General features: G+C 32.3%; 1 protein-coding gene across 3 annotated transcripts in view; it reads left to right on the forward strand.

Annotated features, from left to right (window-relative positions):
• The window catches only part of LOC100378136 (uncharacterized), a 45691-nt gene that overhangs the window by 17690 nt on the left and 8844 nt on the right, over nucleotides 1-19157 (forward strand). For 2 of the 3 annotated variants that reach the window (XM_078013013.2, XM_085492451.1), the window contains exons 4-14: nucleotides 3882-4397; nucleotides 5580-5669; nucleotides 6347-6427; nucleotides 8312-8353; nucleotides 11988-12084; nucleotides 12995-13083; nucleotides 14068-14170; nucleotides 15712-15894; nucleotides 16305-16442; nucleotides 17974-18103; nucleotides 18775-18842. In XM_078013013.2, coding sequence (XP_077869139.1) covers nucleotides 3882-4397; nucleotides 5580-5669; nucleotides 6347-6427; nucleotides 8312-8353; nucleotides 11988-12084; nucleotides 12995-13083; nucleotides 14068-14170; nucleotides 15712-15894; nucleotides 16305-16442; nucleotides 17974-18103; nucleotides 18775-18842 — 1537 coding nt within the window. The remainder of the gene's footprint in view (nucleotides 1-3881; nucleotides 4398-5579; nucleotides 5670-6346; nucleotides 6428-8311; nucleotides 8354-11987; nucleotides 12085-12994; nucleotides 13084-14067; nucleotides 14171-15711; nucleotides 15895-16304; nucleotides 16443-17973; nucleotides 18104-18774; nucleotides 18843-19157) is intronic. The other variant, XM_085492452.1, reaches the window with a different exon arrangement.

Genomic DNA, 19157 nt, shown 5'->3' on the forward strand with positions numbered 1-19157 from the left:
TACATGTGGACCTCTCTCAGATTTGTTCTTTTCATGATCATATCTTCAATTCTCTAATTTTGATGAATATTTTTGTCATTTTTGGTAAAAAGTGATATTTTCGACTTCTTGTTAAAAACCGCAAGTCCAATTGCTTTGATATTACATATATAGGTACTACATGTGGACCTCTCTCAGATTTGTTCATTTCATGATCATATCTTCAATTCTCTAATTTTGATGAATATTTTTGTCATTTTTGGTAAAAAGTGATATTTTCGACTTCTTGTTAAAAACCGCAAGTCCAATTGCTTTGATATTACATATATAGGTACTACATGTGGATCTCTCTCAGATTTGTTCAATTTGTAAGGATATCATAAATTCTCTAATTTTGGTGAATATTTTTGTCATTTTTGGTAAAAAGTGATATTTTCGACTTCTTGTTAAAAACCACAAGTCCAATTGCTTTTATATTACATATATGGGTACTACATGTGAACCACTCTCAAATTTGTTCATTTCATAATGATATCTTCAATTCTCTAATTTTGGTAAATATTTTTGGTAAAAAGTGATATTTTCAACTTCTTGTTAAAAACCGCAAGTCCAATTGCTTTGATACATGTATTACATATATGGGTACTACATGTGAACCATTCTCAAATGTGTTCATTTCATGACGATATCTTTAATTTTGATGAATATTTTTGTTATTTTTGGTAAAAAGTGATATTTTCTTCTTGTTAAAAACCACAATCATTTATGGTGAAAAATTATATTTTTGAATTCTTGTTGAAAACAGCAAGTCCCATTGCATTGATACTATGCATATTGTTCATTTTCTAATGATATCTTCTGTTCTTTAATTGTAATGTGCATTACTAACAGCGGAGCTATCTCAGCCGACAGGCTGCTTGTTTTTTTACTTTATCAGTTGATATTTGTAATCATTGATGTTATACTATATGTAATTTACCAGTAAGGGGTTACAATAAATGTAATCATGTGGATAGAATAGTCTGTCTGTTGTGACAGATTGTGATCTTTGTACAATGTACCACATGTTGCATGTATTCAATACTGTAGATGTATAGCCTCTATATATTCAATGTAATAACTTCAGCAATTAGTCCTCTTGAACTTTATCAAAAGTTTCCTAAACCCAGGGTCTATTTTGTTAACCAAAAATATGGTAATTTTAACCCTTTTAAACATAAATGTTGATTGACCCTTTGTCACTGAAAGTAAACCTGAATTATTGTTTTTTGAAATCTGGATCAAAAACTGTAGATAAAGGAATGATGAAATTATAAGACAAAATATAACAAATGTTTGAACTAAAATTTTGGTTGGAAAAATGATGACATGATGAACATCTCTCTATGAGGCACTTGTGTACATTGTTAGCATTTCTAGAAATATTACAAGTCATCTATCATCTCTGACCTTATCATGATATCATAGTGGAATATTTTAACTTAAAAAGCCAACTTAAGTCACCATGAAAAAAATTTAATCAATTTAAATTCAATTGAATAAATTTTCTATTTTTTTTAAATGTTGATTAAACCTGTAAGCAATGTAAAATGATGTCCATGTTATCCAAAATTAAGAAATTTTAGAAAATTTACATAAAAATGTGGCAAAAAATTATGGCATTCAAAAGGTTAGACTAATTATTTATAAATTTAAATTCCTATCATTTATTGATTTATTATTTGTGTTAATTCTTCATTTGAAAATGCAATTTTATCTGCATTCCAAAATAGCCTAAGATTAAATGCAAGAACACAACCGCTTTCAATCAACAAAATAGACAATGTACTTTGATTTATACTTATTCAAATATTCTGTACGCCTAATTTATTACTATTATACTATCAGTTTTGTGACAAGTTGCTAAAATAATGGCATTTGTCAAATCTGATTTACGTTGGCTTCATATACATGTGTATGTACACATATTCCTTGTTGGTTCCCATTTGAATGATGCTCAAAAACAGGCACTTCTGGATTGACCTTCATGTGTGCGTATGAGCGTCCATCTGTCAGTCGGCCCATAACGACCTGTATCTCGAACGTGCCTTGAAAGATTTCATTCAAACTACACACACATCATATATCTTGAGTTGTGTACATATGCACATTCATTTTTTGGCAGAATTAAATTTAATGTTTAGAAATTTATCAAAATCAAGTTTTTCTGCTATTACAGCACCAGATCTCAGCCATGTATAGATAGAATTTGTTCAAACTTGATACTTGACATTATGATATCTCAAATCATTAAAATCAAACATTTCTGTAATTCTGGAGCCAGAGCCAGATCTTGGTTGTATATGGATACAGCTATTGTGCTTCTTGGTGTATACATTGAACATTTATAGAACCAGATCTGATTAAATATGTTGTTTTAAAACCATGTCTCTGACATACATTGACTGATCACATGTTTACTATGAACCAACAGGGACTTTGTTATGAAATGAAATGACTTGTTATTTGTGCCCCACCACTGGAGTACTACTAGTACTGAGTTACTTTATAATACATGGTACTGGAATAACTGAATCAATCCAACCACTAGACATGTACTTTGATTTATACTCATTTCAATGTACTGCATACCAAATTGATTACTATATTAGAATACAATTAAATTTGTGACAAGTAATGGCATTTTAAATTTGATTTATATTAATTTGAAATATTTACATATACTCAATGTTATTTGTAGTTCACACAGTACCACTGGAGTTTCAATATAATATGTTGAACTCTGAAAACTTAATTAATCAGTTTGACCACTGAATTATTTGAGCCACTTGTCAATACTGTAAAAAAAAACTGTTAAATTTTGACTGCTATAGCCTCTAAGTTTGTTATTTTTATGAAATATTAAACTGCATGTAGTCCAACCAAATTTGGATACCACACATTATATAAACCAAAAATCACATTTGTTGTATATTGTGCATCATAAAATGTTTTGACCGTAGAAACACGTCTGAAGTTAACGTCTGCACTACTATAATAGACCAAATAGAAACTTGTCATTGATAAAAAGCAGCATCTACCAATATTTGAAACTACATGTGTGGCAGCATTTGAAAAGTGCCATGTTTTGATAAACCCTTTTATTGAGCTGATCCCTCTATCTTATTAGACACGTGCTATACAATACAGTGGTCACAAAAAATCCTTTTTATGAATCTGTTGAGAAAAAAATGATATAATAAGGAACAAGATTGTGATCGTTAGTCATTTTTAACGATTCGTTAGAATTTTGTTTGATTTTTTTTGAGGATATTAAAGAAAAATAATGTTTTGTTGTGTGGATATTTTTGAATTAATATTATTTTTCCTGTAGAACTTGTTTTTTTGTTTTTCTCTGTTCTCATCTAGAGTTCCTGGTGATATATACATGTATTCCTTACATTAGTGTAATGAATATGTACATTGTATGTATAATAGTAAGGTTTTTTTTGCACTAATATCATAAAGTACATTCATTTGTATGCTGCCTCGTTAAAGTACTGTGGTCACATGTACATCAATCTTTGTATAGACAAACTAGGGTGATCATACATTTAGTGCCAGTTTCCTAGTGTTAAGATTTTTTTTTAATTTCTCAAGAAATGTTTGCATGTCATTGAACAATTGTGAAATTCTGTAGCATTGACATTTTTCTGGGCTCCTACGAGTATCAGTAAATTTTGCAAAATGTTGTTTTAATCAATGTCACAAAATTGTTAAAATGCAAAATGATATGGTTAACTGTCAAAGTAAATTCAAATACCAACCAATGGGTGTTTGCATAATGATGTCAGTTTTATAATTCAAATTGTGAATGTTCTAAAAAAGTTTGTTTATGACTATTATATTGTTGTCTTTTGTAGAGATATATATACTCTAAATGAAATAATCACATGGAGGGACACAATAAAGGAGTGGATCAAGAAACAACAGCTTGCAAACACCCACGTTGCTGCAGACACGGAAGATATGGATGTAACGCTACTTACTAATGGCAGAGATGCAGATGTACAAATGATTTCCCAGGAAATGGATGCTGTGCCAGATGATGAAGTTGCTATGGCAACCACAGAGGACTGCAACGGTAATGAATCGGGGGCATTTGGGGAAGCAGTTGCCATGGCTGTGGATGTGAACTCAGATGTACAGCTTGAAAGTGGGGAAAAAGTTGCTTCAATGGAGGTTGGATTTCAAGAGACAGAAGAGAGATTTGTGAATGGCAAGGTTGCCACAGAGATCATTGTACCAGCAGAGTACCTAGAGGCTAATATGCCAGAAGCAACGTGTGATCTTGCCAGGGATTTACTAAGAATGTTTGTGAAGCAGAAAGCCACTGATATAGGTCTAAGAGTACAGGGTAGGCTGATTAAAGCACACAGGTAATAATGTCTGTTTGCATTCCATTGCATGTTATTTGGGTCAAACGTCTGATAAGTTGTGTTTATGTAATGTCTAATGTTTGCTTATCAAATGCGTATACTAATAATTGCAACTCAATAAACATTAGACGCCATAATGGCAGCTGCTTTAGCCTTTTTATCATCAGATTTTTCTGGAAGGAAACTCCAATTTTGGAGCCAAGAGACAAAATTTGAGTAAATTTTCAGGTTTTGCTCAAAAAATTTAGTTATTTTCTTCCAAATCTTCTGAAGGCAAGTGCAGACAATAAACAGAACTATTTTGTGATTTGTGATTAAAAAAGTGAACTGGTGATGAAAAGATTAAAAGTCATTTTGGGCTTTATTTACTAAATGCTCACTTGTGAATTCACCTTATTCACCAGAACCTGAAACATACATTTGTAATTTACCATGAGACTAACTGAAAATATAGGTTCTGGTGAGGGCACAGAAATAGTTTGTTGAATTTGTCTAGCCCGCAGCTAGGGCATGCAATGTTCATCCAGTTTAAATCATATACATGTACATGGTCTACTAAAACGCATTTCCACTACGATTCTGTATGAATAGCTTCATTGTCTCAGCATGGCTTTGTCCTGTACTTTGATGTGGGAATATTTACTGGTACTGCAGGGTGCAGAATATTATATTAAAAGTTATGATGTGGAGAAAACAGTGTCAATGAAAAAAAAAAAAAAGGAAATAAAAATATTCAGATCCACTTTTTTTTTTTTATTCCAACATTGTCATTCAAATTGTGCCTTTAAATTTTCTTCATTTTTCCAGCCATCAGTAATGTGAATATGAACTTACCTATAGGGGGGGGGGGGGGGGGGGGTACTGTGTTGCAGGTACCAAAAATACTCACAGATCAGAGACTGAAATAGGAAACATTTTATTTGTTGACCTGTTAATATGAACGAAAATAACCCAACCATCAGTATTACAATATCTATCAGTGTTTTGCCAATAAAGTAGCAATACTGATATCAGTTTACCATTACAAACTGTCACATTTGAATTAACATTATAGCTATTTTGTTTGCAAAACTATATTACAATAGTACTGGTTGGGTTGTTTTTTTTTTGCTTACAGTGATAAAACAATTAAAAATAACATGTCTAGTCAGTGATTTAAGTGATGTATATTTCAATCTATAGGTTTGTTCTATGCTGTAGATCAGTTTATTTTACTGCCATGCTGTGTGGTGGCTGGGCTGAAAGCACCGCTGAAGAAATTTACCTTCATGAGTAAGTATTCAAATGTTTTGAATGCCAACTTTTGTCATCTTTCACAAAATTAACCTGCATAACTTTTCAAAAAATATGTTCAACAAGACATTTAACCAATAGGAAAATTTACATGTTTTATACAAATTATGGCATTTGAGATAATTCAAGCCATGTACACCATTATGAATCAATAATTGTCATGCTCATTTAGCATTAAACACCCATATTTTTTAGCCACAGTATTGGCCATTTTCAACAGTTTTCTATACTTTTGCACTCAATATTGATTTATTTTTTAACATTGTTACTAGTAATTATTATTCAAAAAAAGTTGTGGGCCTCAAATCTATGTGCCATGTCTGCAATAGGTTGTTGTATTTCACAGCCATTTGTTGTAGTCTTATCCATTGTTATATAGCGCCCTCTACATTGAATTGTAAATATTTTGTCCTGTCTCATTCCTTGTTTACTGTAAAACCATTTAATTTCACTATTTTGATGTTTTGAGCATATTCACTGTGTTTGGAACCATTAGTTTTATTGTTATTTTACGCAGATTTATAAACCAGTGAATATTCAATGGCTTAACTCTCTTCTGACAGCACTCTGTCTATTCTAACACCGCAGTAGTATAGTCATTGTATTACCGGTACATATCTTATTATATTTGTATCCTCTTTTGTTTTTACCATTAGTGTAAGTTGTTCAACAGCACTGGCTGCCTTGTACTATGTTTATGGTGGTGTTATGGAACATCCAAATGATGCAAATATAGGGTAAGTCTCAATAATTATTCTATAATCAAAGATGGTAACACCTAATTAAGTACATTGTATACATTCATTCTTTTACGGCCCACCAACAGAAGAACTGTCACACAACTTGATTGTCCCATCGAATTGTCCCATCGAATTGTTCCGATGCAGAATCCATCTTAAAAACACTCTTGTATCCTACTTAGTGTTTTTTGTTCGGAGGCAGTAAGTCCAAATTTTACAATTTGGATGATGACAGAACTCTCACGTCCAATATGAATAGTTATTGTATATTACATATACCTTTGTTATCATGTGATTTTTCAAATTGAATTTCAGTTTGAAATCTAGTCCTGTGTTTGAGATTCAATCAAAATAATATAAACGATAGACAAGTTTTTAGTTCTACACTTACCTTTACCTCAGAAACTTGAGCACTCTGGTGTAAAAACAGTCCAATTTTGTCTGCCACGTTAATGTTCAATAGCTCATGAGAGCGCAGAGAATCAGGGAAACCAGTAAACAAATTATGCAAGCACAGAAACAGACTGATGGTGCTATAACTATAAAGAAGACTGCAAAGTATGTACTCAAGACTGTACTGTAAAATACGTTGAAATAGCTATATGCTATTATAGTGAATTTAACTCAGTGAATGAATTAACAGAATCTTAGCTAAAATATCAAGTGCTTGTTTCCAGGATAGGATAGGATAGGATAATTAATGGCTCAAGCACAAAAAACAAATCAAATTAGCAAGATTGTTTCCGTGGTGACAGCATTCTTACTAATTATCAGTCCATTTTGAATAAATGTTCAACATGTATTTAATTATTTTGACCATAAAAAATAAAACTAGATTCAAGACAGGCTTTTTGCCAGACACTGCCTGCCATTATAGACAGGCACTCCACATTTTACATGGGTATAACATTTTTTTTTCTCCAGGTTTTCATGCACGATGACAAGAAGTAAACTTTGGTTTTTTTGGCCTTGTTGTCAAAAATATATATTTAAAAAAAATTCAATAACAAAAATCTATACATTAATAAATCACATATAGAAAACATGATTTGAAAAATTGTTTCCTAACAGGAGTATCTTATTATATTTATGTGAAATGATTGTACTGTCACCACCATATACTAGGCATCATGGTACATTGACTCTTATTTCACAATCAAAGTGTTCAATGTGAAATTTTCCAGTTCCACATTATTATGTTCTTGAGCAATGCACTTTACTCCTTCACATAGTAAATGTGTATCTGAAGAAGTAGTGATTACAATGTGTGTGTTCAGGCTTATGTTCTCTAGGGAGTTATGAATGGTTTATAAATTAGTTCATATGGTCCAATGACAAATAATCTATAGCGTGTATGAGCAGTTCATTGCATATACTTTAAAACCATTTATTTTCACCGACATTTAATAATTCTGAGCATATTCACTGTTTTAATTTCAATAATTTGTCAAGGAAACAACAAGTTTTATTTATTTTACATGTTGATGTAGATTTAATTTAGCGGATTTTAGTTACGGTATCAGTGAAAATAACGAAATTAAAACCCAGTGAATAATTAATGCATTTACAGTATGCAGCTATATAAATGTGTATGTATTATTTTTATTGCCTTGCGTGCAATAAAATAGAAGAGATGGTATTCAGAAAAAAAATCCATCCATCATGTCCGGAAAACAATTTTATTTTTGTAATAACTGAAAAACTGTGTAAATACCTCAATATCATTATTATGGCATCTCCTATAATGAATCAAAGGGAAGATATATAATTGTTGAATAATTTCTGTCCATGTTGTCAGTGTTTTCGTCATTAACAATTCTTACGGTGCTATTTGATTGTTTTCAAACTTGTAATGAATGCATGATGATACTTTATTTCCAGGATACCTAATGTTACTTCTAGCTGGTCTCTACCAGTTTTCAGGTTTGTAAACATTTGTACCGCTGATTAATGCCAACTATCCCATCAAACGTCTTTCACAATTAGCCACAGTGGGTAGTTTGCTTTCACAACTTTCTTCCAGTCATCAAAGTTTCCTGTCTTTGTGCCTTACTAGTTTCCTGTAGCAAGAACTCGTCTTATGTTTGCTTGGTTGGTTAACTCCATCTTCACTTCACATGTTTGAAAATTTTGCACACTGCACGGACAAAGGTTTTTTTAAATAAAACAATAAATTGCGTCTGGTCTAAATGTTTTAGCACTCTATTTTGACAAGCTTTATAAATATTGAATGATCTGCTGAAAATTAACAAATGGTTTACACCTTCTTGAAAATAATAAAAAAAAAAAAAAAATCTGAACCACATCTGTGAAGGCAACTTCAAATATGGTTATTAACATACCTTTATGGAATATAACTTTTTTGGATCACTGATTACTTCTTTTAAGTTTTCAAAAAAATTGATCTCTGATGAAACTGACAGCTTAAGCATTATTTGCAAAACAAAACAAATATATGCTTAGCTAACTGTATTAGCAGTTACTCTGACCAATCAATACAGTTCAGTGAGGCAAAATTTTCAACTTTCTCTGGTAAAAATTTCATCTGGTAACAAATGTAATATGTATGCTGTAGGATTTCATATGGTGTCCATGCAGTAAATTTGCAAGACAATAATGGGTTTTCCTTTAATTTCCTATCTCAACTCAACAGTTTGTAATGTTCTGTTATTATCTGAGATGAATACAGAAACAGAATCTTACTTACCGGGGTATATGCATGTGTATTGCCTGCAAATCCTTGATTTTTCTACTTTTGAACAGTTAACATGCATTGCACTCAGAAACCAGAACATTACAAACAACAATGTGCTGAGATTAGATGACTTCTATGCTAGGACACTACTTTATTCTCTTTTCATTTTGATGATACCAATTTATTGTCTTTATATAAATATAGGTGACATTCAAATGAAGTTAATGTGGAAGCTATTGATGCTGTTTAAATACCCCCATATATAAATCCAATATTTAGACCTGTTCTTATTGTTGGTTTAATTAATAAAACATGGATGACTTAAAGTGTATACAGTATTAGCTCTATTAGAAGCACATCTCCAATAGAATGTGATGCCATTTATTGTGTACTGGAATATTAAAATACAATTATAATAGACAAACCTCTGTCAAAGCAAATATGGTATTTGTTGTTGATCATTTTGTTTCAAACTTGTCTGGAATTATTTCTCATTTGTCAATATCTTTATGAATTCTGTAAAGAAAATGTGTAGCAAATCAATTTAATGTACCCAAGACAGTAAATAAAACTTTCTTGTATTAAAAAAAAGTACATTTACATCCAAAATATAATGTCTTGGTGTGGTTTCTGGCAACAAACTACAAGACCAAGAGAGATAGTCACTTGACACTTGACTTTTAAATATAGTTCCTGATGCCAATATATTATTTAGTGACATTTAGGTACACATGCACTTTTCTTTTTTTTTCCAAATTTTGAAATTTTGTCGAGTGGTGTGCAAGATTTGTGTTCATAAACATTGATTTTCTCACAATCCAAGTGGCGAGCATGAATGCAAGTTTTGATCTGAATTTGATATGGACTAAATACCGACTTTGACTCTATGAAACGTTCACTGATGTGTTCAAATCATCCCATAAATTTACCTAGTGAAAGTGACAATAGCTGTAATTATCAATCTTTTTTCTTAGAAATTTTTATTTTTAATAAAATATTTCCTGTGTCATTTATAGTGTCAATTTGTAACGGCCATCGCCAAAACGCTATATACCAATGTTGTTACAATAAATCACTTAAAAGTGAAAAAAAATGTTCGCATCTAGGTCTCCAGAAGTCACCAGTTTTGTCATGCAAACCTCTGGGTTACGGTGCAAGATAACAACTTATCAAGGGCCCTGGGTGAAATGTCAAATGTGTCACCATCTAGAGGGGCTAGCCTCTCTCTGACAGCCTCTCACTGATGATACGTATCATTTGTGCATCATGAATCACATTTGTAATGCCCCACCCCATGACATGATGAAATGGTAACTACTAGACCCTAAGTTTTCATATCACATTTCACGTGACATTAATTTTGTTTAGGGTCACTCTGCCTATGCAGTTGTGCCCAAAATTCTGTTAAGATTTGGTTATTTTTATGTGGTTGTATTTAAACAAAAAAATGTACAAAATCTAAGCTATTGTCACTTTAAATCATGATAACATCACTGTTTGTACTCTTTAATATGCTAAACATTCAAAATCGTATCTCGTGCATACCGGTACATGGTACAAAAGTGTACAACAAGCACCACTCTTTAGTAGTATTAAAAATAATATTTCTTTGCTTGCTGTTCATAGAATTTATAGTTTAGCTACTGGGAAAGATTTTTTTCAACATCTTTGCAATGTTTACAGAGTCTAACTTCTGTTATTGCTTTAGGACATGTGTGTGGTGCCTTCTCAGTGGAAAATTTATGTTCTTTTGATCTGTTGTCTGTTATTAAAAAATGTTCTACACTCTGCAATTTAAATACATGTCCAATGTATGTTGTCCCCGTTATTGAGGGACTGTGCTTAAACAAGCTGGAATATTAGGTTAATATAGTAGGATACAAGTTGCTTCTTCTTCCCTCACAGATTGCAAATCAACAAGTGCGAAGACAATATTTCTTTGAAGTGTTGCTATGTGTATTTTTCTGATAAAACTCTTCTAGTTTCTCCTTTATAGTCACATGGTCTAAAGTGATACATGCTGTAATTGATCATGAAATGCATACTGGTATCATGTATATTAAATTCTCATTAATAGTTCGAACAAAAAAACTTTTTACTCTAATGTGGGCTTTGGTTCACATGCAGCTATAATCTTTTTTACTTGTAATGGGCTTAATTCATAAACAGTAAATATTGAAAAATATTGTGCGTTAAAATTTTAACTGAATACTGTGCGATTCATCATGCTTTATTGACAATTATCATTTTTTTTTTTGCTGCAATTTCAAATTTGTGATTATAGTATTAAATATAATTATTTTGTTGTTTTTTTACAAACACCAGCTTTACCATCTACTCCTGAAAATGATTTCTTTTATTAAGAAGGCAGGGATGAAAGCTGATTGTTAACATATAACATGAAAAGAGAAAAAACTTTATGATCATCTTCATACCTAATATAAAATGATAAAAGCTAGTTGACAAATTTTAATGTGAACTGATCAGAGAAACAACCCATTGGTAGACAGTTTGCATCCCACCTCCATCCCAAACCCACCGTCGTCTGAAATGCTGGGTTTCGAAACCCCCAATTCTGTGTGTTTGATGGTCCTGGCAGAATATATACTCAAATACAATACAATATTGTACCACAGTCAGCTTCCCTTGACACTCTTTATTTTGATACAAGTTCAGAATATCTGCATATCTGACCTTATACATCCTACTTAGAATTACAATATTTCATTGAATCAGCTGTGCATCCCCACTGTCTGAATGGATTTTTGTAGTGCTTGGTAAAGCAGTGTTTAGAATGTAGACTAGTGTGTGTATACAGTAGATGAATTGACTCAGTAATGACTTATTTGTTATATTTTATAGTGAATTAGTTCAGATGTCAGATATGTATGGTTTGGACGGATTAAAAGATAATGCTGCATTTATTCTTAGAAGGGATAAATGCCACTTTTTTCACAAGGTATGTCTTTATATGCCCGTTAGTCACTATTGATAAAAAGTTCAAGTTAGACTAAATTTAGAAACTGACACTGTGTCTCGCTGTTTGATGAAACTTGATATAATTTTTATTATAACGATGAAAATTCTCATCAATTTGTGGTCGAGATTTAAAATTCTCAGTTTTATTTGCAAGAATTTGAATTCTTAGCAATTCACTGATGAAAATTTGTTGAAAAAATGGTGAGCGTTTAAAATTCTTGCCAGCGAATTTGTGAGAATTTAGATTCTTAATGGTTGGAATTTTGACTACCACCAATATTCTCACCATATTTGTGAGAGTAATATTAAAAAAACTCTTGTCTCACTTTATTTACCAATTTCCACTTTAAGCTGTTGTGGACGATAATCAAGCCCCCCCCCCCCCCCCTATTATATTGCTCGCCTCTATACCACATTACACATCAGCAACTGGTACATTGGGGAAGTCAATTCTATGCATTGCCGATTGAGGTTGGGAGAATTAGAAATGATGAATTAAATCAATCAATCATCATGATCACCCTTTTGTTTATTCATACATACAGTACATGCACAATATGTATCTTGAACATTTTAAAACTCAATACAAAAAAAACGAACTGTATTTTGTTAGGCCTATACTTGTTAAAGTATGATATAATAATTGTATTATAAGTATAATAATTGGTTTAGTTTTTTCTTCTTCTGTCAATCGAAAACATTTATTGCTTGTATTATGTCTTTAAAACCAGTATGAGCTCTTTTGGTGTAAATACCAAAGCACAGTGAAAATATTCATTTTATGGGATACTAGGCCAGTCAAACACGTTTGATAAACTCACCTATGTGCACAGAGAGTTGCACTGAGATATTACTACTAAGTAATTTGATTACCATATTGTTTCTTTCAGCCATGTAATATTTGTATAACAGGGGTACCAGAATGTCTGGCATTAAGCACAGCTTATGGATTACATGTCATATCAGAAAACTGCCTTAGGTAAGATAACACATCTTTTTATCCAATGCAGATTTGTATATATCGTACATCATGCATTTATCAAGACTCTGCTGATTTGTAAAATGATTAATCTTCTCAACAGTGCTGCGAGTTTTTTACATAGTATATGCTGTGCTTCTGTGCCAAGTCTTGTGGTATATACCAGACATACTGTGTTGTACTCTGTATGTACTGCCCTCTAGTGGAGCATGGAACTTATCATATGAGTGATTGTTCGTTGTCTGTCGTCGTCCGTGTCAACTTTTTACTTCTTGAAAACTACAATAATTACATGTGTATTATTATTGTTATTGCTCTGATACTTGGTGTATATGTACCTTAATTGGGCAGACCTCTCTCAGATTTGTTCATTTCGTTATGATATCTTCAAATCTCTAATTTTGATGATTATTTTTGGTAATAAGTGATATTTTTGACTTCTTGTTAAAAACCACAAGTCTGATTGCTTTGATGTTATACATGTAGGTACCTCAGATAGACCTCTTTCAGATTTGTTCATTTTCTAATGATATCTTCAGTTCTTTAATTGAAATGTGCATTGCAGAGGAGCTGTCTCAGCCGAAAGGCTGCTTGTTTTCTTCATTTTCTAACAATAGACTATAAGCAAGCCATTGGACTCTTTGATTTGCTTTTAATCATTTGACATGATTGAGATGCGTCATGAGAGTTCCACATTATATATATGGTTGTATTTATTGAAGTAGTAATAGCTGCATAATTTTTCCTTAAATTATCTTAAAATAATTTTTGTGTATCATATTGAATTTATTTGTAAAATATAGGAAAAAAGATATATTCGATGGATTTTATTTTCACTGAATTAACCCTTCATCAAAAATAGCGAAAATAGATTCCAAGCGAAAATTAAGTTTTTTAAGCATACACAATTCCCTCCACGCAAGTGAACACTTTCATCATACATGTAAAGTGTAACATTATGACATGTTTTTTTTATATCTACAGGTGGATTACCAAGCATTTGGATAAAGTTTGGAGTACAAAAACATTTGCAGTTCAATCTGAGGAGGTTTTACAGCATAGTTTTGGATATGCTACAAGTAGCCTAGTAAGCATATAATAATAAAAATCTGATCCCAGATTTAGTACTGAATGGATGTGCCCTGCCAAACCAATCCACATTGTCAAATACATGGGTACTATTACTCATTATTTGATTACCATAAAATCTGTTTTAGAAGCCGCATCCCTGATAGATGTCGTACCCATTCTTTTTGAAAAATTGAGAACCAAAAATTCATCATTTCTCATGTGGTACCATTTTAATAGTAGCCGCGGTTCCTAATACAGATTTTACAGTACCTGTGTTAGCCTAGTGCCCAACCCTGGCTATAGGCCCACAGAGTGTTGTTTCTTATAACCAGCTTAGCATTATGGGTAAATTAAACCATAATCTCAAACCATAACTTGGATTCTAACATCATATTGTCTGTAGGTATGTTTTCCAGAAATAATGAAGATATACAAAAATGTATAAGAAAAACGTTCAGGAAGAATTTTGGCGAGAAAGTCTGGTGGTGAAATTTACTATTTAGTACTGATACCTGGAGTGTGTTTAAGGGGAAATGTTAATAAGTGCCCCTAGAGTTATTTTGGGGCGTGCTTGTTACATAGCATTCATTGAGTTGCCAGTGTTACAAAATGGTGAAAGGATTTGAAAAATGTTCTGTGGCTTTTTGTGCTACTTGAATGTACCCCTGGCCACTGTTATATTTGCATGGGTCATCAGTATATTTAAAGAATTCATAATTATACAGTACATGTACATACATATTCAGTTGCTATAAGCAAAAACAAATTTTCATAACTCAAAGAAAACCACATGTTATCATAGTGAACATTTCATTGGGATCTTTAAAAGCATTTCGACTTCATATTATATTCAGAACACCTCCTACTGATTACTGTGATCAACGTGACAAATTGTCAGTTTGGCAACTTGACAGATAAAAAGGTTATGATGTCTATAGTCAAACATATGAGGTTATTACGAGAATACTTCTAAGTATGTACAAAGACAGTACAGCTGGAGTATCGACCGACGTGCTGCGGAGGTTGATGCACGGCATACTGTCTGAGTGCATACTTTGAGGTATTCTTGTAATAACCTTATTATTATACATCTTTTCCTTCCAAGAATACATCATGGGAACAGAATCAGCGAACGTCTTTGTGTGGAGTCCGGTCAAACCATATTTGTTTTTATTATTAGAGAACGCTTACATGTGTAATCATTCCATATTTGAAATTCGCAATATTACGGCACGCTGTAACATATGGCGTTACGGTGACAGATGTATAATAATATTTATTGTCAACACTGTACAAAAATCAGAAACCCTTAAGATGCTTACAGTGGTCAGTTGAAGTTTTCTGCAAATCAATGTAATTGGAAAATGCAACTTTAAAACACCAAGTTACTTTTATGAATCCAATCCATGAAAATCGTTAGTTTGCCAATGGCAAGGTTGCAATATTTGCTATGTTTTCTTGTTTTTTATTTTCTTTAGATGTACCTAACAAAACAAGATATAATTGTTTACATCTTGGCTGTCATTTGCAGTGAATTGTACTGTTTGTATCTTTCAGGGATTGGATAATGCAGTTGCCATGGCAATGCAGTGTGATAAGCTTCTAACCAGTCTTCCACATGTGAAATGGGTGGAACCTGTTCGTTGCTTAGCAACTAACTTGCACACAACATGCCTGGATTATTTAGTGAAGAATTTTTGGGAGGTCGTAGACCATCCCACCTTTGCTATACTCTTGTCCGTAAGTCAGAAATTCAGTCAATGGTGGTACATGGGAAACTGAGCCCCTACAGTTGATCATGTGACTGCAAATTACAACATAGTTTCTATTATATCATTCACAACTTCACTTGGTAAAATGGTGTTGTTTTTTGCAATATCAGAGGCCTGTTTTGTGTGACCTTCTTCTTGTAGAGCCTGTACAAGTAGAACAGCAATTTTAATTGGAACTAACTGCATTGAATAAGAACAAACGCAACAGGAGCTCTCTAGAGCCGTGTCCTATAATGTCTATTGATAAGCATTTTGGCTAAATTGGTTAAAGGACCACAATTGTGGCAATGATGTAGTTAAGTATGGGTCCCATTCTATGTATATATGAGTGACCTAAATAATGGTTGTCATGGCAGCTAATATACTTATACATTCTAGGCATCATCTTGGAGCCATGGTTTGATAGAAGATCTGTTTAATACTATAGTACAGAATCTGACAGTTGACAATGGGTGTCGCATGTTTGTAGCTGCTAATAGGCTCAAAGGTCAATCTAAATTTCAAGACTGGAATCAGGTAGGATTTCATGCAATACGGATTATACGAATATTTATTTATAGTTAGTGTCGTCTTGCAAGTTATTGCAACCAGGTGTGAGTGAAGAATCCTGGTACAAAGTAATTTTACACTTAAAACTTTCCATACTTTGGTTACTTTCACTGTACTAATTATATTTCTATTACTGTGAGAGCATTAATTTTTATATGTATTTAATTTCACTATTTTGAGCATATTCACAAATTTTACAGTGAAACAATGCATTCTATTATAATTGAACCATGTTTACATGGATTTAGTTTAATGGATTTCACTTGAAACGGTGAAAATAACAAAATTTCAACCCCGGTAAATAATTGGTAAATTTACGGTATTCTCTTCATGGTATTCTCCCTATTACCAAAGTATGGTCCGGATTCTGTATGCTTATTTGGTTAGATCTGTCATTACCTTTTTACAATTGTGAATTGCGCCCTCTAGTACTGACTTAATAAAGTATTGTTTTACAATTACCAATCATCTTGTCATTTTAATGTCATTTGGGATTATCAAGAATTTGACATTATTTGAGCAATCACATGCTGATTTGGTAACTGTCATAAGCTATATTTGCTTTAACTAGAAGCTTTTCCAATAGAAGTGCATATACATGTGTAAACCTAAAATACATTTGGTGTTGTATGCATTTGTTTGCTGAATCATCAGAAATATTTTGACCATAGAAAGCAAATAGAGCAAATACAGTATTGCGAATATTGGTGCCATGCTTCTGTTGCTTTAGCCAACTTGTTATAGTGCACTCCACCATGTGATATCATGGTTTAACCCCTCATCCTTCCAGCCTGATGTACTTTTACATTGACTTAACCAGATAAGGGATATATACCTACATATAATTGGTGGAACAAAATCACTAATCAACTGAATTTTATTGTCCTCCAAAATAGTTAATCCACCAATGTAATATTGCGCAGCGTGCAATCATCTATAATTTCACCGAAAAAAAATTCCTTGGTCCATATTCATACATATTCATGTACACCAAAGTTCACTGCTATGACCTAATGAAAACTTGATGGATTAATTAATAACTGGGTTGCAGGTAACTGACATGTATTTAGATTTTTGAATTACAAAAAACAACCACAAGTCTGATTACTTTTATACATGATATATAAGTACCTTGGGTAGACCTCTCTTAAAGTTGTTCATTTTGTAATGATATCTTAATTCTATAATTTAGATGAATATTTTTGTCACTTGTGACAAAAAGTGATATTTTCGGCTTCTTGTTCAAAACAGCAAGTCTGATTGCTTTGTAAATAAACATATGGACTGATCTAAGATTTGTTCATTTTGTGATGATATCTTCAATTCACTAATTGAAATGTGTATTGCTAACAGCAGAGCTATCTCAGCTGAGCGGCTGTTTGTTAATTTTTTTATGAAAAATAAAAAAAATGAATCTCTTGTAATACTGTATTACAAGAGATAGCAGAATGAAGAATTCAAGAATTTCACAGATTTTGATGATAATGTTTTATTTCAGGATATATTGAATCTGGTGAATAGTTTACATGATGGTACCAGGGCTTACATGGTGAATAATGTCAACTTTTTGCTACACACCAAAGACTGGCAACTGATACCGGAATCACTGCAGAATAACATAAAACAAGGTAATATTGTTTTATTTAGTCTTTTATGAATAAGTATTGCCACAAGATGCTGGAATCTTTACATTTAATAGATCATGTACAGATCATGTAATCTAGAAGATGAATTAGAATTATTTTTTTTCGTGTGTATTTGGACCACTAGAGTGGAGTTATAGTAGTGATTGTAGAATTAAAGATAATTCTATGCATGCTTGTCTCCCTGTCACACAGTCACACATAGTCTGAACTAAGTGATATATAAGTCATCTCAGACCATTTAATAAATATATATTAAATATAGTATAAGTAAAATACTGCTAGAAATACATTTTATACTAAAGTCACCATTTGTGAATATTAGTCTTCACCAGCAATATTATATTATATTAGTCCAGCTGTACCTCCTATAAAATTAATGGTTTCATCTTTGAAAAATCGTACCAACACCCAACATATTTTAAACAAGTTTCCCCCATTTTCTGAGGAAAAAATAAGTCTGTATTGCTTGATGATTAGGTATGAGTTACTACTGGTACTTTGATGGTTATGTAGGTTACAGTATATACATCTAACCACAGTAATTTTAGAATGTTTGGGCCAATTCAAGACACCTGTGGTACAATCTGACTATGATTTGATATATATAATTGATGATAACATCAGCTGATAATTTGTCATTATTTTTGTTTCAGATGCATTATTCGTTGATGATACTAAGAAGAGTACCATCCCTAAACCAACATTATCAAGTTCACTAATGGTATGATATGTTGACATTTTTAAAGTGTCTGTCTTTGTTTAAATTCATTGTACACAAATAATGTATTTTCAATCTTTTACACATATAATGACGAACACGGTGGTGTGATGACACATTATGATGAGCAGTGAGGCACGTTGAATAATCAGATACAAAATGCTCCATGTAAAATGTGTCAACTGCATTGTGGGAAGGATACTTCCATCAGCAGATTTTATCAATTGTTGTAACAGTATACAAGTATTCAAAACAACAATGCCTCTATTCCTGACTGCTCCAACCTTGTATGATTCAAAGTCAGACTTGTTTCTTTTT

The sequence above is a fragment of the Saccoglossus kowalevskii genome, chromosome 17 (assembly GCF_978046115.1).
Source record: "Saccoglossus kowalevskii chromosome 17, keSacKowa6.1, whole genome shotgun sequence".
NCBI lineage: Eukaryota > Metazoa > Hemichordata > Enteropneusta > Harrimaniidae > Saccoglossus > Saccoglossus kowalevskii.